The sequence below is a fragment of the Parasteatoda tepidariorum genome, chromosome 2, assembly GCF_043381705.1.
Source record: "Parasteatoda tepidariorum isolate YZ-2023 chromosome 2, CAS_Ptep_4.0, whole genome shotgun sequence".
Lineage (NCBI taxonomy): Eukaryota > Metazoa > Arthropoda > Arachnida > Araneae > Theridiidae > Parasteatoda > Parasteatoda tepidariorum.
The window spans coordinates 1204165-1231881 of record NC_092205.1 but is presented as its reverse complement, the minus strand read 5'-3'; the positions used below and the strand labels follow the sequence as shown (position 1 = coordinate 1231881).

The window sequence follows — 27717 nt, the reverse complement described above, 5'->3', positions numbered from 1 at the left end:
GAAAAGAATTCATTATTAATGCAAGCAATTAATAAAAATAAAAATAACATCCAAATGGCAAAAATGCGCTAAGCAGCAGAGCAACCCAGAGGAATAAAATACATGAGACGAAGAAAAATTAGTAAAAAATGAAAAAATATGACAATTAAGGCTGACGTCATCAGGGGGTCATCAGGAAATAACAATTAAGGCTGACGTCACCAGCCTTGAATTGTCACAAAAATGCAAAACTCTTTCTATCGAGAAAGCTAAGACAAAAGTCAAAAATGCTTTCTCTGTATCCAAAAAGTTTTGCTAGGTCTAGAAAAAGAATACAAGAATAAATAGTGAATTATGTAATACAATGCAGTAAAAATTACAGAAGCATAAAGCAGTAGAAAAGAAAAACAAGACAAATATAGAAGGAAACAAGGATGGCACCAGACTCTGCCCAACAAGGGGTCAAGTCTCCCCCAACAAGGGGACTCAAACAAATTAATTCAAAATATTTAAATTAAAACGAATTTTATATTTTACATTTTTGTCTCACATCATTTTTTTCAAGTGTGTTTCAAAGAATCTAAAATCACTAATATTGATACCATAATGTGCAGATTCCTTTTAGTGCAAATTTAAATCTAATTTTTTTCTTCTGTTATCGATGTATTTTGTACTGTATGGTGCAATTTACCATACATTGTAAGTGTAAAAATTACTTCCGTAATAAAGGATTTATTTATTTATTTTATTGAAATTACATACATTTGCTGGCTTGTGTGCTCAATATAGGCTTATAAGTCATTGTCAAGTAGAAAATACAGATAGAACAATTCAGAGAAAGACATCACAAAGAATACATCCAGGGTTACGGCGGGATTAGAACCCGCTACCTCCACGCTTAACAGAGCGTTTGGACCGGCGATACCGCTCGGCCAAGGAGGCCCCGTAATAAAGGAAAATAGTTGTAGCAGTAACCGCTTTTTCAAAAAATTTCTACGCTTCTTACTCTCATAACGCAAAAATTATTCGTTATAAAAATTTGAAATTTCATGCAAATTTAAAGAACATTTTGATATGTAATGTTATTTTTATATGCATCGATTGACTTTTGAATCATTTAAATGTTTTGCAAATAAAGTTTTAAGTACATTTTTTGCATCCACGTATTGTATCTAAAGATATCATGCCCCGTTTTGAACGAACTTCGAAATGGTTATGCCCATAAAATTGTGAAATTCAAATTTTTTTTAATTGTTACATAGTATAATTTTACGGACAAAAAAAGGGCTATTTTAATCTGGGGACTCGACGTTAATATATATTGTAAATAAATACAAAGAGACTTCTAAAATTTCTCCTTGCGATTCCTTTTTCTTTTCAAAGATGCTTTTAAAGTGAATATGTAATAAATATGTTTTGTTCTGGAAGTCCTTCAATGGGTTATTAACCCTTTTTTTTTTTGAATATTGAAACAAAAGAGGTTCAGATTCAGGAGAAATCGGTCAAACTTTCAACTAATGAAGCTATGAAATGGTGATAGCTCACAGAATTTTGGCTTCAAGGTAACATCAGTCGTCTCTACTCCGGACTGTCAAAATTCATTCTTATTTTCAAAATTATTTTTAATTTCCTTCCCTTTCTCCTACTTCGTCGAACGTGGATTCAGTGCTGTTATGGATCTAGTCACAAAAGAGAGAAATAGACTCGAAATCATGCAACGAGGGGACTTGCGTCCTTACCTCAGTAAAAATATTGAACCGAACTTTAAGAAATTGGCTATGAACCATCAAGTACAATCATTTCACTGACATAGTAATTGGATTGTTTCGTTGATACTACATTTATTTTTGGGTGCTTTTTTTAATTATCTAATAAAGAACAAGTGACTCTTTTTAAGCATAGATTTCTTTGTTGTACTTTTTTTTCATTACTGTATTTATTTTTATTATGACAAATAGACTGTGATTACCTACCTCAAGAAAATTATCGAGTTAACGTACACATTAATTAAAAAAAACAAATTTAACACTTAAAAAATTGCCTAAAAATGCATCTTATAATTTAGCACACCCCCTCCGTCCTCATGCTCTAAATAACTGGATTATCACAAAAGGGGGGCGTTGATATGTTTTTTGCTTCTTAAGGGGGTGGCAACGTTAAAAAAGTTGAGAAACTATGTGATAGAGTAAGCTACGATCTAATTTACTTATGGCCTTTGTCCATTAAACAATTTTGCCAAAATATCTATTAGGGCTTGTACAGTTTTCAAATGTGTAAATGAAGTATAATTTTTACTAAACAGATAAGAATAATACACTAATTTCTATAATTTATTGTATTCTTTAATAAAATCAATTGTTTCTAACAACAAAACTGTGTCAGTTGAGGCAAACTTAGTCTTTCTGCCTTCCCAGTCGTTGGCGGTGGCAAGAACTTCACCAAATTTTTCAGCTTATAACCTATGAGTAAGTTTATAACCTATGAAAAATATTATATTTTAAAATATAATAGATGGAAAAAAGTTTTTACTTGAATAATTTTTAAAAATTATTTGGTCACCTTTCGATGAGGTGATTTGGATTCCAATCTCAGTATCGGTTGGGATTGGAACCCGGCTGGTCAATACAAATTCCCCATCTAACCTGGGTTGACCACCGTGATGAAAAACATCCACAGTGGTAGATGGATAATGGGTTTGAGTCCTCTTGCTGTCAGGCTTATAGTGGGAAGTTTTCATGGTTTTCCTCTCCATATAATGCAAATGCAGGTTAGTTCCATCAAACAGTCCTCCATTAAGGTAAAGTTTTCTCAATACTTGATCTAGGAGTTCCCTTGTCTTCTGGATTAGGCTCAAAATTACTACGCTACGTAGTTGAACAGAAAATTGGATCGGCTGTTCACAATGACGGTTATAAAATCAAATACAAAATCATTTATACCTTTTTAATTAAGAAAAGACACACTGGTATATCAGACAAATATTCAGATTTGGGCCTTTCAATTGCAATAAAATTCAAAAAATGATCCTCGAAAATCCATTATTTATATATCGGACATCAGTTGATCTATATGGGAAATGCTTACTGAAAAAATATTTTGCTTTCTTTAATTCTGCCATTATTTTGTTTACTTTATATCTCATATTAAAAGTCCAGCATTCTTTTCTTTCGAAAAGTATATTATTGTAGCCTATCTGTGCCCTAACATATTTCCATGCTCTAAAATGCACACACTGTTCANCGTCAGAGGATCGGCGCGGCAAGAGATACTTCAAAGGAGTGAACCAGCCCTTCTATTCTCTTTAGCCCTGTTAGAATGCTACCAATCGTTTATGCTATTTTCAGAACTAAATGCATAGCTACTAGTTGAGAAAAGACGCCATGAAAAACATTACAAAACTTTAAGAGTTGATCAACTTTTGAACTTTGAAACATACAATGCTGTAAAAGTATTTTTAGTGATTTACAATTTTCAGAAAGATTATTAATTTCGTAATAGATAAAAAAAATTTTTTTTCATAATTTATAACAAATGCATTAAAATTTTTACTAATAACGCATTTGCCTCACATAAAAGTTTCAAGCCTAACTAAAAAAATAAATAACATTAAAAAGTAGACAAAAATTTAAGGGAAAAAATATTCTATAACTACTACTCTCTGAACTTAAACGTATTATAGTAGTTAAACTTTTAAACCTATCGATCATATTTTAGGCCATTTAAGCTCATCATTTCAACAATAGTCAATAAATATTTATACTCACAATCAGATCTTATTTGGTGATATCAAAATACTTTATAGCTGATACGTTCTGATTCTCACACTCACCTGAGCAAACTAAGAGTAAATGGTTGTGTGTCCTAATTCGGAGTTTAGAATACAAACTAAGCAAAATAAAACAGGAAGGACCAGGGTAATTAATCTAAGGAATAACTGATCCATTTTAGAGCAAGATTAAAGTCTTATTACAAATTTTAAAATTCTATGTCTATAAAATTACCCAAGATGGTCTTTGTAACCGTTGAGAGGCTTTCAAAACACTGTTTCTCTTTTCATTCTAATTTACAATAAGTCATCGCCAATTCCACACATAAATTAAGTAAAAGAGCAAAGAAGATACTTTTGCCTTTGCAGCTGGTTTCAAAATAACATATCTGAAAGAATTTATATATATTATAATGTTTCGGTAACCATTACAAAATGTATCTCATTTTATCATCAATTAAAACCATACAAGTAAAACGGGCATGGGATTGCTGAAAGAAGGAATTATATAAGTTTTCTGTATTATTTATTTTTATAATATATTATTTATTATTTTAGTCAGTTTATTCTCTGAAAGAGTTCTGTAAGGTTCTGGCATTAGTTCTTCACTTTGTATATGCTTCCAAAGCAATGGCCTTCGCATAAATATATTGATTGCTATATCAGATTGTATGTTCACGAATCCAATTATCACGAATTCCATGTATAAATTGTGTGTGGAGAAATACCTATGCCATCAAAGCCATATTTGACTTGAGAATCACATAAGTTAAAGTTGCAAAGTTGGAACATATTCAGCTATGGTTTGCTTTTCAGTTTGATATGTACAGGGTATCTGCCACATTTTATATTTTTAAATCACGAACTTTCCATGAATAATTCCAATAATTTTTCATGACTTACCGAAGTTACTATTTTCTCAGACAAAAACACTACAATAAATTTAAAAAAGCATTATAATAACATCGATTGAAATGATAGATATAACCAAAGCTGTTATACTCTCTGAATCTTCTTACTTATGGATTTTAAACTTAAAAACCGAGTAAAGAAAAAGTTGAAGCAATTAAATAGCTGGAAAAAAAATTACAAAAGCAAATAACTTTTATACAGTAATTTAAAGCTGCTTTATTTCTTCTTGAAAGTAAGTGTAATATAAAAAGCCTAAGCTCGAATTTTAAATTGATTAAAATAAAATAAATAATAATAATTAATAAAATTCTGAAATCACTGAAGTTTAAAAGATAATTCACTCTAGAAAGGATGTTCTTTCCTTCATTTTTTAAAGAACACAATCGAAACACTTTATGTTTTAATAAAATATGACTGAGAGTGGATATTTTGTTACAAATTCAGAACATTGTGAAATTGCGAATTGCATTTTTAAAAATTAAGATTGTTAAGTGACCGAAATCCGTTTTTTTTTTTTTAAAAAAAATACTTAAAATCATGACAAATTTTGTTCAATAATGTAATCCATGACTTTCTAGGTGTGCAGATACCCAATATGCACCCTAATAAATACCTATATGTACCCAAAGAATAGGGTATCAGGAGAGATACCTTATCCTTTGGCATGAGCATATGGGAGAAACATTGAACAAGTTTGTCATATTTCAAGTCTTTCAGACATTGTTCTAGTCCGAGAGAAGCAGACAAATTGTTATAGTGCACAGAACCAATAAAAGTAAACAAGAGTGCAACTTTTTTGAAAAAAATCCGAGACGTTTCTGACAACTACGAAATTTTCAAATCTTTCCATATAACAGAAATAAAAAAAAATTTTTTTTATTAATAACATGATTTTCATGGACATTTCCTTATCGTGATCAGCCGCACCAACTACAATCGCCAAAGTGCCAAATAGGTATTAAACTTGCAATTTTTAAAGAAAAAAAAACATGTAGTTGTTTATCTACGAGTGGCTACGAGATATACCTTTCGAGTTAGTCCCTTTCTGTGATTTTCTTTTTAGTTCCTCACAGGCCGCTGCCCGCAAGTTGCCAAGACTGAGAGATTATTCTGCCACAGATAAAGATATGGACATCTCCCTAATTTTCAAAGGGATTGATATTCGTAATAGATTCTGAAGTAATCCGAAGATTTTTTTGTGACTTAAGTTCTTCAATTAACAATTTTTGAGACGCAATATATTGGTGAAAGAAGCCAATGTTTCGAATTGTATTGCATCCGTTTTGGCGATACTAGAAGTGGCACTAATTGATAAAAAGTGATATATCAATTCATTTTTTTTGAACACGTGAAATATAAATTTTTTGTTGCTTTTTTTTTCAATAAATGTAAGACAAGCCATATCTTTCAGAATAAAGAGAAAGTACGTACGGCAAATGAATGCAAAACGGTAATTTGAAAATTATTTTGGAGTTTCGAATTTAGAAAATGAAATCGTTTACCTCGTCACAAACTTGATGTGAATATCAGAATTGAATAATGTGATATAATTTAATAGTGAACCAACTTGGACATTAAAAAAAGAGGAAATTGGTGCAATTCTTGCAAATATACATATACATATAAAAAACGAGACATACCTGACAAGATTGAAGAACTGGGACTTCCAACAAGTTCGTTCATTTCAACAAGGTGCATAATTCAGTTTCATCTTCAGCTAGTTTGTCTCATAAGTTTTTCTCTTAATAAATTTAAAACGACAAATCTTATAAGACTAAATTAGATTTAAATGTAACGAAGACAAAAGATAAATAGACCGCACGCGTAGCGGATAGTAATAAACATCATCTTAACACGCTACGGTTGAGTGTGGTATATCGTTTATTTCAGTATTTAGAGATATCGATCGATGTCGTGACAAAAACGCAATCGCAATATTGATATCAAATATTGTTCGGATATTTAAAAATTTGGGTAGACTATACTTGAGGGTGCCCCTTGATTCTCGCCAAGTTGGGCGATGTTGAAACCCAATCGTGATTCTGATTGGTTTAGATTTTAACGTTATTTTTAAATGTTCAACGGTATATGTAATTTCAGAGGTCCGTTAGTTCTACGTTGGATACCGGCTGGNAGTTCTAAAACTAGAAGATAGGATTCAAGAGCGTTGCGTTTTCTAGCAGGGCAGTATTATATTGCATCTTTCTAATATTAGATCATATCTTTTTGCTACCTGGGGTTGGATACCGGCTGGTAAGATTACTTTTGAATCTGGTCTATAAGATCGAAGGTATGTGGGCAGTCATAAAAAAGGATTTAAGAAAAAAATGTGACAGCTAGTAGAGACGCCATTTTCGATTCGTATTTCGTCTAAGTTATGTGTCGATGGAGGTGAACAGATTCTATTCATGATAAATTTAGACAGTATCTAACTGTTATTAGATAATTCTGTGCACCTAAATCTGAGAATATTCAAGCTTAATAAAGAAGTGAGTTGTTTTTTTCCATTTCTTTCTGCTCCTACTCCATTAATTTTTGCTTCGATTCAAAATCCTTTTTATTGGGTTTATTAACTTTGCTCATATTGGGTTCATTGCAAGTTTTGCCGATGTTTTGTTGAAATTTTCCAATGTTTTGGCCGCCATTCCTGTTACCACGATGTCCCGCTCAAACAGGAATAACGCCAAACATAAGTCGCCAATTTCGCCAAGGGGCACCCTCAAGTATATTTTTCCCAAAAATTTATATTTGCAATTATAACAATTTGATGTCCTTTTTTGTCTTTTAAAGGCTTAATTTTAATTTAAGAACACAATAAAATTTAAAATGAAAAGTTTTATAAAGAGACTTTTAACGTGAAATCGTACACACAATGTCGATCGATGTATATTAAAGCTGTTACAATATCCATGTGCTACTTGGGTCTAACATTTTTAAATCATCAAAATCTTCTTTCCTTTACCCTGTGTGCCAAAAGCCATGTCATACATATTTATTTTCCAAAAATACCCAGCTATTTTTCATATAAATTTTTTTGAATGAAGCTCTTCTTTTTAAAAAAAATCCAGCTGTTATTTTGCATAACAAAACAAGTATGCCAAAAAATCATGATGTAATTTTGGAAAACCTTGTGAAGTACTTTGTACAACTAAATAAGATTCTTTTCAGAACACTTAAATATTTTCTTTATTTTCTTCATATTTAGAGATAACTGTCGCCAAAGAATTCTGGTAGGTTAAAAAACATTTCGCTAAAAAAGAACGAATTCTAAAAGAAATAAAAATAAACAACTTAAAAAAATAAAAATACTGTTGCCAGCCATAGAATGTTTTGAAAGTTAACTTAGAAATGACAAACAAAACGATGGTAACAAAATGACGTAGAAAGCGCAACTATATCAAAATTATGATACCTGAGCACTTGACGTAACACCTTGAATGTTGCATTTTTAAAAACATTAGCAAATTTTTTACAATCAATTCTAAGAGATCAGTACATTCTTTTAATAAACGTGTAATAAAACAAATAGCAGAAAAGATGAAAGTTTTAAAAAAATCATCTACATCAACGATTCCTCTCACGTGCTACAGCATGTCAAATACGCCAAAAATTGTTGGGTGGAAGCGGAAAAAAAAAAGGTATAGTGCATCCACTGCGAAACTTGATTTACAGCGTGAAAAAAATTGAGTGGCCAGCAAATTTACGAAGACAAAATTCAACTGAAAAAAAGAATAAATCACCTGTGGTTTCTAAAGTCTGATTTATATCACCGTACATGAATGCAAAATACAAGATAGATAGATTAAAAAGGAATATAATACATAAAAATAATGAGCAAAAATTAACTTTTACTGTTTGCAACTTTTTAAGGCATGAGGTGTTAAAAAATCTAAATTTTTCTTGTCCTTCCAATCTATTAAACCATCTCAACACCTTAGTTTTTATAAAAATGTTTGAACAATCTCATTATTTCAGAATAATTTGCCGTTAATGATTTCCTTAGAATTTGTATTAAAAAAAATTACAAAAACTGAAAATGCCTTCTGTTTGTATTCTATATATTATGCCCTCTTTGACATTACAGTAACTATCTTATTTCACTAAGAGAAAATTTTGAGATAAAAAGACTTGACCTATTTTCAAGAAGAGACCCCTCAGAAATCATTCAGGGCATAAAAATGATTTTTTTTTTATTAGATCTCGGGTCATTGAAAACCAATTTTCAATATAGTGGAAACTCTGAATTCAGTAGCTCAATCCATGGTTCGAATGCATAGTCTTACACTATTAGGAAAGAAAGAATAATTAGCTAAATAGACCATTGTATTGAGTTTTTACCTTCATTAAAAGTATACACTTCGATTTCACATTAATGAAATATTTCAATTTTTTAAAAGAATCATAAGTTTTTGAAGGGTTGTCCTCATCTTTGTGTTTACTCAAGGCCTGAGCCTTCAAACATATTCTTGCAATAAATACACAAATGCAAGGGGACTAAAAATTTATTAATTAAAAATATATACATAAAGAAATATATCCAAAGTATATACATAAACGATTAGAGAGTAATTTTTTAAATCTTAGAGACTTAACTTTAAACTAAGTATTATGTAAAATTAAAATATCCATACAAAAACTTCAGCCAAATGAGCAAATATTACAATAAGTCTAAAAAAGAGAGGAAAAAAAATACACATAATACATTTATTGCCTGTGAATTCGATTGGAAATAATATTTTTACAGAATGAGACGAAAAATATTCGAAACAATAACAAAAAGGATATGCAGTTTCTTCTAATATTAAACTGCCCAAGATTAATATTATTGTTTGCATTCTATACTGTATACAAATTAGTTAAGAATATTCCTTCGATTGCCAGATGCTACCCTACAAGACTTGTTGTTAAACATATTTTCAGAAAACTCATTTTTTGAGAATATTTAACCATCCTCACTGATAAAAATTATTTGACAGAGAACAGATTTTTCAAGCAACTCATAAGAGACTGTAAATATGTATTATACTATTAGATTTCTTCACACTTTTGCCAGAATATTTCCTTTTTTCCAGTTTTTGTTTATTAATTTTTAGAATAATAAATTAAAAGGCATTTTGTTGAAAAGTTTTTTTAGAATGTTAAATTTTGAATAAATTAACTTTAAAATAAAGAAATATCAATAATAGAATAAGAACAGCATTAAAATAGCAGTTGAAAAGGTTTTGCATAAAATGGAATTCATTATGAATAGGTACAAACCTAACATAACATTTTTCAAATGAAAAAAAATATGTGTTTATAATATAATTGAAGATTTAATGCAATTGATGAGTTTTGAGGAATAGACATTTCAATATTAATTTAAATGTACTTTAAAATGTATAGAAAAATATTTGTATTCTTCAGTTACAGTACAGATCTTTAGGGTTATTGCGCAGGGAGACAGCAGAGAGTAAAATTCCATTTTTTATCGATTTTGCAGTTTTTTAATTAACTGTAATTGTGTACTGTTAATTCATTTCTAAAAATATATCTTTAAAGTTCCAACAGAATAAAAATTAATAACACGGTAATATTGTATGGTATTTATATTTTGTAATAACTGTTCATTTCAATTATTTAGAATCCAACTGTGTTATAAAATTAAATGTAAAAAACCTTACTTCAAAGTAAATATTTAAGTTTAATGCAGATGGAAACAAGTTTTGACATGTTATTTAATATGCATATAAAATATTGGAATTCATAGCATTTCCCCTCCAAAAAATCTGCCACTGACCTTCTCTGAAATAAAATTCTTCCAGCAGTCCTGCAACTTATTTATTTTTGAATCAGTACAGAAAATAGGGTTTCAAGAGAATAAAAAAATTAATCTTACTGCAGCTCTCTAAAATTTTGAATTAAAAAAAAATCTAACACTAAGCAAATCAATGATAATTAATTAATAAACAATTATCAATTAAAATCTTAACCATACATTATGTAGGTAAACATTTAACAATACAGCACAAATATATAACTAGACTTCTGTAGAGAAAAACTCTAGTAATACTAATAATATAACCAAAAAATTCAACGTATGAAAAGTAAATACTGATAGATAAGCTATTAACTTTAAGTGAAAACTTTAATTTACACTCAATTTTTTTCATGATCTAGTAACATAACTCTTAGATTAATATAAATACAAGATATATATATATATAGGACAGCACGTATAGCACCTTGAGTTTTCAAAAACTAAATAACATAAGAAAAGAGAATTAAACAAAATTTGTTCAATTTAATCAAAAATTAACAGATCTTTTAAAAAGATAAAACATCTGAGCTCACAGCTGCTCCCACAGTTCCACGTCTGTAGGATGATCTATGCATGCCATCTTTTGAGCATTTAGGCAAGCTATCAGAAACAACAACACCAAATCGTCCAGTTCCAGACACACTCTCTAGAAGAGGAGCACCACTAAGGTCGGGATAACTCCTCTCTTTTGAATGATGACTTTTACTGTAACCGTGACTAGCTATCTCTCTCATTCTGTCCTCTTTTATTTTCTTATACCTTTTCAGAGCAACGTCGATTGCATGGAACTGCCAATCCCATTTCACATTATACAAAAATGGCCTTTGATCATATCGGTTGTCATCAGGACTGTAAGTTTCAGCATGGTAAGAGGGTGTGAGAACAGTCATTTTATGACGATTTATCGAGTATTTCCTGAAAAAATGCTTCACTTTATCCGCTATATCATGTGCTTGCAAAATATTTGACCAAGTATTCACAAGTTTACAAAACATAGAGTAAGGACCGCAACCTCCTGGCTTACGCAAGTGACCATAAATGCTAAGTTCATCATAGGTCATGCCCATGTCTTCTTCATCTGTCTGGACTAACTTGCCTTCTACCAACGGTTCTAACTCGGCTGTCGGTTGCGCATCGAGAATTTCTCCCAATGCCGGTAAGCTAAATTGAAATATTGCATATTTTAAAAAAGATTTCAGATCTTTTTTACTAATTGATCCTATAGGATTGACATCTGCACTTGAGCAATCATACTTTGTGAGGTAGCCGGCAAGCCCCTCATCAACATTTCCAGAACCTAGCACTAGTAAGCCACCAGAGCGATTTCTAGTCCACAAAACCAATTGAGCAAGAAAATATGCCATAACCATTCGAATACGAGCTTGCACATTTTGTAAGGCTAAATTTTCTCGTGTATTTCCACCATGAGCACGGAATTTTGGTGTTACACCAGTAACTAAGGTAAACACAGCTAATATTGCATCTATTATTATATCAATTTTAATTTTCATATGGAAACTACCAACTTGTGAAGCCAAATCTTTTGCTCGATTGCAGGTTTCTTCCGATGAGTTTTTAGTGCCCATGTAACAAGTCACCAATATTTGATTACATAACTCTCTGGGATTTTGAGGTTTGTATTTTGAATCACCAATAATCTTTCGCAAGTCTTCCAAAACATTGGTGTCTCCATCAGATATAGCTTGACAAATTAAAGTACACATTGAATGAACAATAACAGCAGTACTACTACTATCAACTCCACCACTCAATGGTAAAAAGAAGCCACCTTGCCCACTTCGTCGTAAATAATCCCATAACCAGCAAGCTGGCCCTAAAGCAATCTCTTCATCAGGTGAATGATATTTCCACTCTTTTGGCTCAAACGTTGGCAAGAATAAGTCATTTGAGGATAAAGCAAAATCACATTGAACTCGAGGATAACGAGGTGCTGAAGCAGCAACTAAATTGCGACTACGAATGGCATTTCTGTAAATCCGGACATCTTCCAGATCTAATGTTGCAGTTATGACTTCAACATCTTGTAATGAAAATTGTTTGCCAATACTAACCATATGCCCATTAATTGCTACATGAGAGCAGCCTTGAAAATAAGTTCTCTCTCCATCACATCCACGCAAGTTTGAGAACAAATAAATGCCTCCACATTTAGCTGTAGCCGATTTTACCAAGTCTACAACAACATAGGCTTTTCTAAGCTCATGGTAGCATCCGCTACCATTGGAAATTATTTCAACTCCATCAAAGCTTTGTGATATATGTGAGCTCTGAGGGTTCCATAATTCTTCACAGATTTCAAAACCAATGCAGGTATCTAAAGTAGCAATCACAGCATCACCTATTAGGACAGTTTGTTGTCCACATATATCCTGAATCATTCTTGGCAAATGAAAATCTTCAGTTTGTTTCGTTTTAGTCCATGCAGTAAACCAACGAGTTTCTCGGTAGTTGCCATCATCACAAAGGATTAGTTTGGGTCGAATTAGAAGTATCTTCTTATTCAAAAATACAACTCTACAATTATAAGTCACATTCTTATGCATAATTGGCATTCCAATATCAATTATCATATCCTTGCAAACTGGATCCTGCAATAACTTAGCCAGTACTTCCCATGAATGAAGCAATGTATCACTCTCATAAAAATGATCACCACAACTATAGCCGGTAATTTCTAATTCTGGGCCACATCGATAAGTAGCACCTCTATCTCTGGCAATTTTAATGCTTTCAAGAATTCGTTCATAATTACCTCTAAAGTCCATTGCCCACTGATTAAGGGTGCATGTAGCAAGAGTAACTTTTCGACCCATGTTGAAGGAACAATTTGATGTTGAACTTGAAAATGTAGGCAACCTTTTAAAAAAAAGATAAAACATAAGACATATAAAAACATAGAATAAGACAAAACAATAAGAAAATTTTTTGCTGTTTCTCTTTCGCATTTCTTAGCATTTATAGCTTTTTATAGGCATTTTCATAGTGACACAGAATTTTTTTAAGACCATTTCTAATGAGCGTTCTTTTATCAACACTTACTCTAAAAATAAGGTAATGTGACAAAATTAAGTAGAGATTTTTAGCTTAAAATTTTTCATTTAAAAATTAAGAAAGATTCTTGCTTTGGTTTCTATATAGCTTTTTTGACGTCTTTATTATGACGCAGGATTTCTATTATATTTTATTCATTTTTCTTGAACATATAGTAATTGGAAAACAGATATTCAGCTTTAAAATTTTCTTTCGAGAGTTAATTAATGTAATTTTTTTTTCTATTTCGTTTTTTCACCTTTACAACGCTAGCTTTTTTTTAAATTTCTTTTAATACTTTTTCAGTTAGTTTTATATTTATCTTTGAAATTTTAAATGGATAACTATTATAGTTTTTTTTCGTTTTATTCTATACCAATAACATAACTAAGTTTTGATTAATTTTCAGCATTAACTAAACTTAAAAAATAATATTAATGATTTTACAAAAAAGGTTTCTATTTGGTAGCAGAATATTCGGCTGATTTTTTAGATTAATATTTTCAGCTATTCGACAAAATCCCTATTTGAAACTGTCCTACATCCCTAATTGAAAATGTCTATAACAAGCAAGCCCTTGAAACTACATCCCTAACTGAAACTGTCTATAACAAGCAAGTGATCTGTAATTTTTGTTAAATTGATGTGATACTGAATTGAAGTTATTTTATTGAAATCTCCTTGTAGCTATTACAGATAATTAAATTGAAAAAATTAATTCAATAAACAAAAAAGTTAATGGTTATTTAGAATAACAGCAGATAAATTACATGGATCAGTTTCAAACCATTGCATAAATACAGAACATCCATACGGATATTTTTGATTTTGAAAAGTATCTCAAATTTAGTATTCAACTTTTTTTAAATTTAGAATAAAGCTTTTGGTTACTCTTGTTACATTAAAAAGAAGAATTAAATTGGCTTTTATTATCACAGTAGTATATATTTTTTAAAATCATTTTTTTAATATTACTTAAAAAAGGATATTTACTGATATTATAAAAATAATACTTTAACAAAGTAAACAAAATTGCATTAATAATTGGTATCTGAAAACCAGCATTGAAATTCATAAATTTTTGGTATAAAAATTTTTATTTTCTAAAAAGTTACAGACTTTTAACTCAATGATACAAAATATGTCAATTCAATTTGAAGAAAAAATTCCTTCACTATGATCAGGTCTAATAATGTCTCAAAACCATGTTTTTCCCCAAATAATTTTAAAAACCTTGTTTTACTTAAGTACACAATTACTTTTGTATTTTTTCACCCATTTTTTTTCTTCTTTTTAAATTTCCTACAATACATACAAGTGAAATCTTTTGATAGAATTTTATTATTTTGAAACCATTAAAAATTAAGTGGTTTTCAAAAAAAAATTAAAACAAAGCTAATGCTTATTTCAACTTTTAAAAAAATCAGTCTTGAGTAAATCCACTTTTATTACTTTAATTAAAAAAATTAAGCAATGTTATTGATGTTATGAAAGAATATCTTATAACTAACATTTCCTTTTGTTATAGATTTATTGCTTAAAGATTGATAGATTTCTGAATGTGTAGTTTTATTCGAAAGAAATAATATTTTAATATATGCTATATCACCATACATCACTATATTTATCAAAGAATATATCACAATATATAATCACAATATTTATTGCTTAGCCCAGTCTTACTCCACATAAAAGTTTAAATCTAGCTGGATTCCTCAAAAATTAAAATGAAAAAAATAGGAAAAATATTTCAATGCCCAAATTACACTCCAACTTCGTATTAATAAATAAAATAACAAACTGTAAACTTATTTCCCTTTACGCATTTCCTTTTATTTTATAACAGACATTCAACAGTCCACCCAATTCTGAGTTTACAACTATCAATGTTCAACTTCGTAGCCATGTAATTTTGACCCCAATCCAGAAGACAAGGGAACATATGATTCAAACAGTGGGAAAAACTAATCTTCATAGAAAATTTCTTGATCATACTAACCCGCATTTGCATTACATGGAGAGGAAAACAACAAAAATTTCCCACGGTTACCCAGATAGCAAAGGAGACTCTTAACTGATTATCTGTCTATCACTGAGGATAACTTTATGTCAGCATCGTGGTCCGAATGAGTCAGGAGCAAAATTCATTGGAAAATGAATTTACTACGCCAATTAAACAAAGTCTATGAAAATAAATAAATATATTTATTCAGTCAAAGAAAGTTCACAATTTCTAGAAAATTTTGTAAACCAAGTTACTAAATTATGAAATCAATAACATATTTTAATCATGTCTGAGTTGATATAGGGTTCTTTTTTAAGTGTCCCATACATCCAGAGTGCTCCAAGTATTTAGAGTATTAAAATTAAACATAATTATTATAAAAACCTCAATGAGTAAAACCTATCAATATTCAACCAAAAGAGAGGCAAATAAGTAACCTTGCTTTTACTGCACATTTCAAAATACTCAAAATAAAAGACCAAATTTATTATTCAAACTAAAATAGAGAGAAAATCAGGCTTTCTTATTAAGGCAAAAGTAATAAGCAATTTTTTTGAAAACTCTAGATTTTAATTTACAAAACAACTGTGATCTGAGAAGATGCTGTACAGTAGGGGTACACAACCTTTTTAGTGAAGGGCCACTTGCACAGCAGGTTGGCTAACGAAGGGCCGCAGATGTATTTAGACATGTTAATGACAAAGTAGTAATGTTTATTTAAACATTAGCATTCCATTTTTTTAATCAATAAACTTAGTAATATCAATAACTTAGTAGTGTTCCATTATTGGAATTCATTCAAAAATAAAAATACTTGCTATGTTTATCATATGATCAATAGATTTATCAAAATAAATAAACATTGAAGAAAAGAAATGGTTTTTTTTTATCATATCATGCAATACGAAAATTCATTTTAGAATTAAATTCTAATAAATAAAAAAAGAACTGCAATGACACAGAAGGAAAGTAGGAAAAAGTTTAGTCATAATTAAGTAATATAAATTCAAATTAAATATTTTAATTGAAGAAAATTTATAGGTTTTAAACAAAAGCCTAAAATAAAAACAAAACTGCGATAGTTCAAAATAAAATTTAATGCTTATTTTGTAATGTACTTTATTATTTAATTAATTATTAGATTTTTTTTATATCTTAAACATTTTCCTTTTTTTTTTATCGAAAAAGATCACTTAAGCAACAAAAAATTGAAATCTAAACTACAAACAGTGAGCAGCTTAAAAATTCACGTTTTCCGTCATTTTATGAATTTCTCAAGTTGCAATAACATTGCATTTAAATTAGGGAGGGATGTAACGAGTATTTGGCCCTTCTGTGAAAAATTCAATTGGTTGAATGATCAGTCAAATATTCGGCAGAATATTATTTAGAAATGTATTTTTCCAAGTTTTTTTTATTTTTGAGTTTTTATAAATATTACTTTTTTTTTTTTTTTTAAATTATAATCAGACAAGTCAATTTTGTCATTTTTTCGATACTTTGAGAATTGAGAAGGATTTTTTTCCATTTTCCACTGTTTTTATTATAACCCAGCATTTTAACAGAATGTCTCCTACTATTAATTTATTATCCCTCTTTCCCTGTACTGTAATATAAATAACCAGTAACATAGAAAAGTGTGATTTTCGGTATTAAAGTTTTGTTTCAGAAACTAAGAAAAATGTGTTTTTTCTGTTTTTAGGTATTTTTATTATGACTCAGCATTTTTTTTTAAAATAAAGTTACTAATAAAATTTATTTTATAGCAATTTTTTTTCTTCTAAAATTATGGCAATGAGAAAAATTTAAATTGAGATTTTCGGCATAAGATTTTCATTTAAAAAATTAAGAACGTTTTTCCTATCTTTTTATTTTTTTTAAATAAAAAAAAAACTTTTTTTAGACGTTTTCCTTATAACGCAGTAATTTTTAATAGCATTTCTGTTAACTTAATTCTTTTTTCTTGGCTTTTTCTGGTAATTGAAAAACTGAGATGTTCAGCTTTAAAATTTTTTTCCAAAGATTAATGTTGATTTTTATATTCTCTGTCTCGCTTTTCAACATTTTCAAAAACGTTCTTGATTGGCTTTTTTTTTTAGAGTCAATTTATGAATACGTTATTCCAGGAAATATTATTCTGAGCATTGAAATTTTAATTTCAGTGTTGCTATGCTGCTAAAAGATTTTGCTATTTGGCCCCAAGTGTACGGCGTCAGTCGATTTTTTCTTCTTCTTCTTTTTTGTCGAATATTTGGTTTTTGATTAAATCACAATTCATTACCACATTCGACCAAATTATAATTGTTGCGGAAATAAAAACGAAGAAAAAATAACTAGGATTGACGATAAAACTGTACTGAAATACCGTATCAAAAAGGGATTATTTAATTGCGCGATTAACAATCATGTGTCGTAATAACATCTAGTTAAATAATAGGATTGTCAAAATCACGTGGAAAAGTATAGAAATAATTGGGGAAAAATATATTCATGCTGAACTCATCACGAATAAAGCGTGTCAAATGCATGATTTAAAATTTGTATGTCGTAATAGAACAATTGGAATTTTTTATAATACGTGGGAACGCATAGCAATAACTGCAGAAAAAATTGTTGAAAAAAAAAGAAAGAATTGCAAAAAAAAAGATACAAAATAACTTAGATTTACGATGAAATCGTCGCAAATAAAGTGCACAAAAAGTGAATATTTAAATTTGCGATCTGAAACTCGCGTCGGAAGAAAAATACCAGGTTTTCGAAATCACGTAGATAAGCGGAAATAACTGTTTTAAAAAAAAAATCATTTATATTTACGATAAAATTGGCTATTTACTAAAGAATCTGTTACAATTGATTGTGTCAAAACGTGATGACTTAAAAGCTCGATTAAAAATTGCCATTTTTAAAATTTTTTTTATTGTGTTTAGAAGCTCTCGCGGGCCGCACTTCAGCAGTCGAAGGGCCACAGGTTGTGCACCCCTACTGTACAGGAATAAAAAAGCTCACAGAAGAGGTCATTTTGAGATTTGAAAAGACACTCTCATTTAACACTGTTAAAATTTATCAAAATGTGTATTAACATGCAAAAACTGAATTTGATACTTTACAATTTTTAAATTGCCCTCTTATGTTGTTGTGTGTATTTAAAAAAGCATTGCAAATCACCCTTTTATTTATACGTATATTTAAAAAAAAAAAAAAAATCTCATTCTTCAAAATAAGCAAAAAATTTGTTCAAAAAAGTCAGCTAAAAATTAATTAATTGATCAACTATTTGAAAGCCTTAATCTATAACTTAAACGGAAAATTATGAGAAATGAACATTTAAAAGTGAATTTCCAAAAAGAGATATCTATTTTTTAAAAAATCATGTTAAAAATCACTTAATATAATCCCCCCCCCCAAAAAAAAGAGAAACTTTTAAAAATTTAACCAGTTGAGAATAATGCTAATAAAATAAATATCTGCATTATCAAAATGAAACCTAAAAATACAGATAATGTTACCAGTGTGTAATAATTATACAGTGAATTAAATTTTTTAAAATGGAATATCAATAAAAGACACTGTTTTTAAGAGATAGCAGCTTATTTTTACAAAAAAGGCTAATTTACAGGGATCAAGGGGCAGGCAGACGGGCCACCTTCTAGAAACGCTTAGGGAGAACACAGATGAGAGATAGATAAGCAGAAGACTACAGGCATTATTATAACAGGGTGGCCACTCAAATCAGGTTTCAAATTTCCCTGATTTTTCGAGGTTTTCCAGGTAAAAATCTTAACATTTCCACGTTAACGTGTTTTTTTTCTCATAAAGTATAGGATGGATACAACAAAAGTACCAATATTGTAAAGTATTTTATTTAAAATGATATTTTTTTTAATACATCATATTGAATAAATAAGTAAAATACATTTATTTTAACAACTTAGCAAGATTTTGTTTTCTATTTTTTATGTGTAATTTTTAACGTTTTGGTACAACATTAATTTAAAAAAAAAAAATTAAGATGGATGCGGAGAAAATAATATGTTTAGCATGTAAAATATATTGTTTTTATTGAATAAAAAAAGTTTAATGTATTCAGTAATTTTTGCACAAAATGCACCGAATGGGAAATACAGAGAGAAAAAAAAACTTGACAAGTATTGTTTAATATATTTTCACTAGGGATATAATAAATAGTGATTTGGCAGAAAAAAAACAAAGAAAAAGGAGAAACAGTTTCGGAAAATATCATCTCTGGAAAAAGAGTAACATTAACGAACTTTCGACATTGCTATTACTACACAATGTCAATTTTGAATTGGACATTGTGAATCAAATTTTAAATCAGAAGTCTAAATTTTTAATTAAAAATCAAATATTTACCAACAAAATGTTAACATATGGTTGGTCCTTAAAAGAACCTTTTTTTAAATTAAAATATGTTATAAAAGGTCAAAACGAAATCGAGAAAATAAGCATCAATGCAAAAATTGTAACGATTTGTTAACAAACATTGTTGTTAGCGATTGTAAGAAAATATGTGATTGATTGGCTTTGCTGAGAAAAATAATTCACCGATTTGGATGAGAGTACAAAAGCTTTTAGAAAAAGAGTGTAACATAAAATCTATTAAATTATGACCAACTAATTTGTGACAATGCAAGGCTGACGTCAGCCTTGATTGTCATATTTTTTTCATTTTTTCTTCGTCTCATGTGTTTTATTCCTCTTGGTTTCTCTATAAAATATAGTGCTGCTTAGTGCATTTTTTCCATTTGGATGCTATTTTTATTAATTGTTTGCATTAATATTTTGAATTCTTTTCCTAATTTGTGGTGAACTTTATCAAATTAAAAATACTAAAACATTCTTATTATTTAGTCGGAAGAAAGAAAAAAACTTAGAGCATCAGAACAAATTATAAATGGATTCAACCCACAGTTTAGAAGTTAAACAAATGCTACTTTTATAAACAGAAGCAAATATCTTAACTCCTTCTTCAACCTCCACCTTTCCTAAACTGTTTCTCCATTAATTTAGCAAACATGGGTTTTATGTGGCATTCTAATTTAACAGGGATTAATGGAGGAAATTTTGACAAATGCAAAATATTGCCAAGTTGATATTTCAACTGTTAGGCAATAAATTTCTGTCTAAAACAAGTGGGTATAACAGATCAAAAAATAAATCAGATTAAGAAAATCTTTAAAAAGAATTCCAGCTTTTCTTTAAAATCCCCTGATCTTTCCAGGCTTTTATCTAAATTTCCCTGACTTTTCCAGGTTTTTTTCAGCATAAAAAAATTTCCTGATAATTCCAGGTTTTCAAGCTGGGTGGCCACCCTGTGTAACCTTTCGTAATAAAAATTAAATCATCTTAAGAGATCGCGTACTATTTCATTAACAGCAAAAAAATAAAAACTGACAAAAGACGAACTAAAAGAAGCATCTATACATAAATGTTTTCTTATAAAGCAGGGATATTTCAGTATCATGATCCGTCAGGTCAACTACAATCGCCTAGGTGCTAAATAGATTTTAACTTGCAATTTTTTTTTATTTAATGTAGATGCTTGCCCGGGGGTGGCTACGAGTTATACCTTTCGAGTTGGTCCTTCTCTGTGATGTTTTTTTTAGTTTCTCGCCGGCCCTTGAAGTTGCCAAAACTACGGGTGATTAGGACCTAGATGTCCTTCTTTATTAAATGCGAGTCCCTGTTTAAAATATTGTGTCACCTCTACCTCTTCATCCATAATTAATATGCACGTTCACGTCTATTCTCTCTGTTGATAGACAAAACAAAGAATTCTAAGGCAAGAAGAGTTCTTGAAGAATCGCGGTTTTCAATTAGGACTTGGACTAACACACCTCCATCAGGGAAAAGCAAGGATGAATTAATGCTCACAATTATTCTTATTGTTTCTTTTAGCTACAAATAAGACCGAAAAAGACAATTTATACACTTATAAATATTTGAAGATTGGTTATATTTTTGTCAACATAAATATGCTGGTGGTAATTGTTTGCATAACAATACAGCCGTAGGACTTACTTTAAAATTGTTTGATTGTTGTTGGTAAACTCTAATAGTTTCTAACTTCCAAAATACTTATGAGAAAGAGGATTTTATCTGATTACAGAGGCAGCAAGAAATATTTTAAGATAACTTATCACTTTTCCGTGACCTCCAAACAAACCATGATGCCGTATCCATGCGACAACAACAAATACAAGTTGAAGTAGAAAGAATAAACAAAGTTGATTAAAAAGTCCGTTTGTAACCTCAAACCTAGAAAAAAGCTTATTCCCATTTTCACGGTCGTTTTTCGCACTGTCTTGAATGCCAGCCGTTTTATAACCCTAAACTTTGGCAATCAGCAGAAATGGGTGATTGCCAAACGAATTCTATCGCCAAGAACTTGGATGCCCGATTGCATGTAAACTCTCTTTACATCTATAGTATCCCCAAGATATTTTGAGCGCGCTGATTGGATTTCTCGGCATTGCCTTCTGCTATGTCTGTTTGTAGCTCCTCCCCAACATCACTTCTCCGTAGTTTGATCACAAATTGTAAATCAATCATATATCACCAGTATATTTCTCATACTAATTTTAAGACAAATGTTAAAGTTTTGTACTAAATATAAAATATAAGGGGCCAGGTGCCCAGTTTTATTAAATAAAGGAAAGGACAAAGCATAAAATAGCGTCATCAATGGTATTTTAATACTAACACATTTATTTAAATCTAATTTGCTTTAAATTTTATTCCTATATTTTTCTTTATTTGCTTAAAATATTTTTTTTGTACGTTTCAGTATAATATATTTAATATTAATGTTATGAATTTCAGGGAAATAAAGGTAAACAACCATGTTTTGGTAAAACATCAAATTAGTACAATAGTAATTATTAAACATAAATTAAAGCTTTATTAGCTAGCTTTTATATAATAAATATAAGAATTGGTTAATATTCAAATTGAATAGTATTATTAATCTCCTTACGCACTTAGAAATTAAATTCTCTTACTTTAATTTATTAAGTATGATTGCAGAACCATTCTGTTCAGTTTGAATTTATTATATGAGATTTCAAAATGTATATAAATATTATTGTAAAATTAGGTTTGATTATTTGAAAAAGGTTTTATCATATTTTAGCGGAAAATATTATTTTAGAAAGGAATCTGATTTCCTTGTTAATTTTTTCTCGTTATAGATACACTTCACTCGTTATAGATATTGTTCCTTGACAATTTGAATTTTTTGAGAAACGTCTTTTACACTTTTCCTGCGTCAATTTCATAAACGGACTGTGGTGACAAACAAATAATTTCCTGCAATTAAATAATAAAATATTTACAATCCAATAGAAATGAACTAGAATTAAAAGACAGAATTTTTTGATAATTTATTCATTACTCATGATATTAATTCAATGGACAATTCATAATCATTCTCTTTGATTTTGGTGGGAATTATGCATCAAAAATTAATAAAATAAACATCTTATGGATGGTGTTTTCTACACTACCCAAGTAGCACTCAATATCGATTGATCTTGAAAAAACTTCGCTTACGACGTCGATCGATGTTGTTCCGAAATATCGATGTATGTAAAAACGCCCGATTTTTTTTAATATTGTGCGACATTGTAAAATTGGTATGGATCGATATTTCACTAGCGCCGTAGAATGCCGAGTTTGAAAAAAACATATTACACGGCGTTTACAGATGCAGTAGAATGTCGATGAATATTTTCATCACGTTATTCGTACAATAAATATTTATAAGCATTTAAAGATGCGTCAGAACGCCGATCGATAATTCTGATACGTTATTCAAGAAAAATTTTTCATTGGGTATTGTAGGATATAGGTACATGTCTCAATTATTTTATACGGTTTTGCACTTCAGATTTTATTTCGCTAATTGCACTCCAGGCTGTACAGTTGCAGATTCAATTAATTAGATTTATAATGAGTAAAAAGAAATCCTTAGATTTATACTGCGCAAAATTTGTCCAGGATATCTTGAAAAGAACTACATGCTCTGCTCAGTCTATGCCTATTTAACAGAAAATTAATTATTTCCTTGCATGCTATACAACAAGCATTCTGCAAACTAGTGAACAAAGATTTCATATTGTTTTTAACATTGCCTTAAAATAAAATATCTATAAGTATTTAAGTCATACTTTCAAAGTTCAAGGCGTGTAGCCAGATTTTTCAACAAAATAAGCAATCAAAAATATTATTAATCAGTTTCCAAAAAAATATTTATATAATTAGGATTTGCGCAGTAATAAGCTTAAAAATTAATTAAGTGTAAAATAGGTAAATAGGAATAAGTGTGAGCACTGTAGATGGAATGTAAGAAGTGATTATTAATGTAAGGCATGATAATTACTTTCAACTCAACTATGATTTATAAATCAAAATCAAAGACTATTTGCTTGTTTTAAAATAACCACATTTTACATGTACGTAAATTAGTTTTCTTATTTTTTAACATTTGCGATGCACATTTGATCTTCAGGCAGGATTCAGTCACTGAAAATAAGTAATTTAATATATTACACAACAGCACTAAAAACTCAAAAAATATCATAATATTATGGGCTTAATAAAATTTGCCCATCTGATATGTAATTATAGAAGGTGTAAATGCAGAGGAATAAAACAAAAAGTAGCTATGAATATTTTATTTGAATTAGTAAAACAAATTGGCACATTCTTGGGTCTCCAAGTCCAAAGAATTGGTCACGTCAATTATCTTAGGTTTTCGTCCTTCCCAATCAGTGGCTGCAGCCAGGACCTCTCCAAATTTTTCCACAAGCTCTTGGCCTCAAAGCGTCTGAGAACTGTAGCTGGAAGCAAAACATTGAGTAATATTAATAACATTTAAAAAATAAAAGCTGAAAGACTATCTAACAAAACACAATTTATTAAGGAGTATATATATATATATATATATATATATAATATTCAGGTACATTTCGCAGTGTTTCAGCAATATTTAGAATTGTTTCCTAGAAGCGTTTTTCAATATTTCGGTAACCTCCGCGGTGCTAGACTACCAACAGTATCAACTGTCTTCTATCAAAAGCTATCTAAGGATAAAATCAAGTTAACATAAGTATCTTACACACTAGTGAATTGGAATTTATAAGTCGTAGTGGTAGCTACGCTACACTCTGAAACTGAATAGGCGTCAATGCGATTCAATTTCCTACTTCTTGAAATAAAAGAAAGGTTTTAAGAAGGATACTTGGAAGGATGCATGGAATGGAAACATGATATTAAATAAAGTTCTCTGATATTTACTAGATTAACTGGTTATTATATAAAAATCATGAAACTTATCACATTTGTCTCAACATATCTGTTTCAAATTTCGTTTATCTACCCAATTCTTTCATCGTGTGGAATTTTTGGGAAACAACGTGTATTTACATAATGAAACTTATAGACGAAAAGTCAAAATAAATTTTCCACTTTCCGAATTTTCTTCTCGATATTGCATTTCTGTGTCGGTTTATGAAAACAACGTGTTTCAACCATATGAAGTTAACAATAGCTCTTTATATCAAGATTTTATTTAGATTTAGTAAACTTGATCAGTATCGGTAGGCGGCTTGGTATCAAGGAGGAAAAAGCTATAGCTTACGAAATATCTTAAATGTAATACTGGTAAAAATAATCGAGGTCCCACGATGATGAGTTCTATTTAACTTAATATCCAATCGTATAAATAGTTATAATATGCAATCAGTTGTTAAACAGTGCAGAAAAAGGAGACTAAAAAATGGAATGTAGACGTAATATAGGTATTAATAATACAGTAAAGTGCCGATTATACGAACCCTTATTATTCGAACGTCCAATTATCCGAACTATGTCCTAATTCGTTTTTTTTTTCCTTTTAAGTTAAGAATACTTTTTAACTTATCGACAATATAAAAAAAAGAGCATCTTCTTTGAAACAAAGGTCTTTTCTGGATTTCTTTTGCAATGGGATGAAAAGAAAAAGTCAGTAATTGACAAAAAATATTTATAAAAAGCTGAAATATGAAAAAATAAATACGAAATGAGAAAAAAGTTTTTAAAAAAATTTAATAAATAAAAAATATTTAAAAATTGAAAAAAAATTTTTTTAAACACTCCAGTATTTTAGATAGTAGTGCCAGTTTTAACCCCCCGTCCCGCAGTGGATCGTTAAGACACGGCTCCCAGCAGGTCACCGAAGTCAAGCATCACTGGCTACGGTCAGTGTGCGGGTGGGTGACCACTTGGATCAGTCTGCGTAGGAACCGAGGGTGTGCGGTATGGGTCCTTGTTGAACTGTTCTACCGTAAAGTGCTCGACTTCGCGTGCAGGTCGTCGGGCTATCGAAGCGGGGTGCCATCCCTTCTGCAGAGGATCAAAATTATAATGGCATATCTTCGGATCATCCTCAGGGGTGTCTCCCAGACCATCGCCAATAGCCCACCGTGCAACTCTAGTGCGACGTAAATTAACTATAACTAGCTAACTAGCTTTAACCCTTTTAAAAGTGTGAATAGATGTTAGTGAATAAATAACAATCGTTTAAACAAGATTTTAAACAAATTTCCAATTATCCGAACGAAGATCGGTCCCGAGCAGTTCGAATAATCGGCCCTCTACTGTATTTCCGCAAGTAAATCGCTTAGAAACTAATAGTATATAACTAAAGTTGACATTTACTAATAAAAATACCGTATTATTCTATATATATTTATATTTGTTTTTCCTTTCAGAATTACGAGAGCCTAATTTTTCTTGTGGTTTTTATGATTAAATTTCATCATGCCACCAACGTAGATGAATTACCTAGTCAAATACCTAAGCNGCCTATATATATATATATATACTCAAAGTTTCACTATAGTGAAACTTTGAGAACTGAATTGAATGAAGGGCCTAGAGAATCGGCACAAGGATCAAGAAAGGGCATGCTGCATTAGACACTCTTTTGTAAAACTGTCTGAATATTTAAGCGGCAATGCTGTATCTTTGATTAAATAATAGATTCTTCAGCAACAAAAAACACTATAATAAAAAGCTTATCAGTTCAGCTTTAATTGTATTTCTTAATTTTCAATTTTACTTCTATGTATTAATCTTAAACTAATGTGAATACAGAAAAAGTATCAAAGTTGAAAATAAGATTTATTTTTAAAGTTTAGATCTGATATTGATTACTTATGATTGCTTATACTTAGAAGTATAATTAAACAAAAGCTCCAACTTATTATAAATACACTGCATTTACAAATGCATTCATATATTTCCCTGATTGCGACTACCCTCTAGATTTTGGGGGTCAGAAATCCAAATCCGTTGGGGAAAAAATTGTTTATTTAGAGAAAGTAGGATTTTGTGCCTGATTTCGTAACTTAAAATATCGTTTGCACTAGGTAATTAGCATTTTTGAGGTTATCCCCTCGAAATATTTAGATTGAGTCCTAGAACGTGAAGATCTGATCATTCGATCAAAAGTCATTCAGGGTGGGCCGTTTAATTTTTGCACACTGTATAGAATTTCAATAATATCAATTGCAGTTTTTTGATAAATGTCATTAGATTGGATTTTTCAACATTGGATTTTTACTATTTCACTTGGTAGAGTTGAAAATATATGAAGTGCATTAGTGGATGTATCTGCAATGTACAATCAAACAATTTTCACTACTGTAAAATGTTTTCTCTAAAAAGTTCATGAGTTAGCAGGTACGCAAATTGCTGATAATTTGCATCAGTTTTTTAGAGTGAAAAATTTTCTTATATACATTTTCAACAAAACAGTGTTGAAAATAAAAAATTCGTATAAAAAAAAATTTAAAAGTGATATAAAGAAAAACACGTTTTTCTAAAGGGGGGGGGGAGGCTAAAAGTCTGTTTAATTAAATTTTATTCAAGTCGTTTAAAAAATCTGATGATATTCTTTTAAATCTCTACTCTTTTTTTTTTAACGTCTTATTTGTATTAGCTAACAACTAGACATCTAAAATACATTAAGTTAAAATGGGAAAGCAATAAATAAAATTTAAAAAAAAGTTCTTTGAAAAACTAGAAAAACTTCTATTAGCCTTACTGTACTGAAACTTTGAGGCAATGCTTAATGTTACTTAACTTAAATTTATGTTCGGAACGACACAACCTAAGGGACATTGAATGGTAATTATGATGTCT

At 29.9% G+C, this 27717-nt stretch overlaps 1 protein-coding gene across 3 annotated transcripts; it reads right to left on the bottom strand.

The window, feature by feature from the left end:
* Positions 1-9143: 9143 nt before the first annotated feature.
* Positions 9144-21842, bottom strand: LOC107443807 (NAD synthetase). Of its 3 annotated transcripts, XM_016057804.4 has the most exons (3): positions 21553-21842; positions 15508-15691; positions 9144-13334 (listed from the first exon to the last, which is right to left on the bottom strand). In XM_016057804.4, the coding sequence occupies exon 3, from the start codon at positions 13289-13291 to the stop codon at positions 10964-10966; it is 2328 nt and encodes a 775-aa protein (XP_015913290.1). In that variant the 5' UTR covers positions 13292-13334; positions 15508-15691; positions 21553-21842; the 3' UTR covers positions 9144-10963. The 3 variants fall into 3 exon arrangements, with proteins under 3 accessions (XP_015913290.1, XP_015913291.1, XP_015913289.1); XM_016057805.4 differs by lacking the exon at positions 15508-15691 and having other exon boundaries at positions 21101-21842; XM_016057803.4 differs by lacking the exon at positions 15508-15691 and having other exon boundaries at positions 21553-21841.
* Between the last annotated feature and the right edge of the window lie 5875 nt (positions 21843-27717).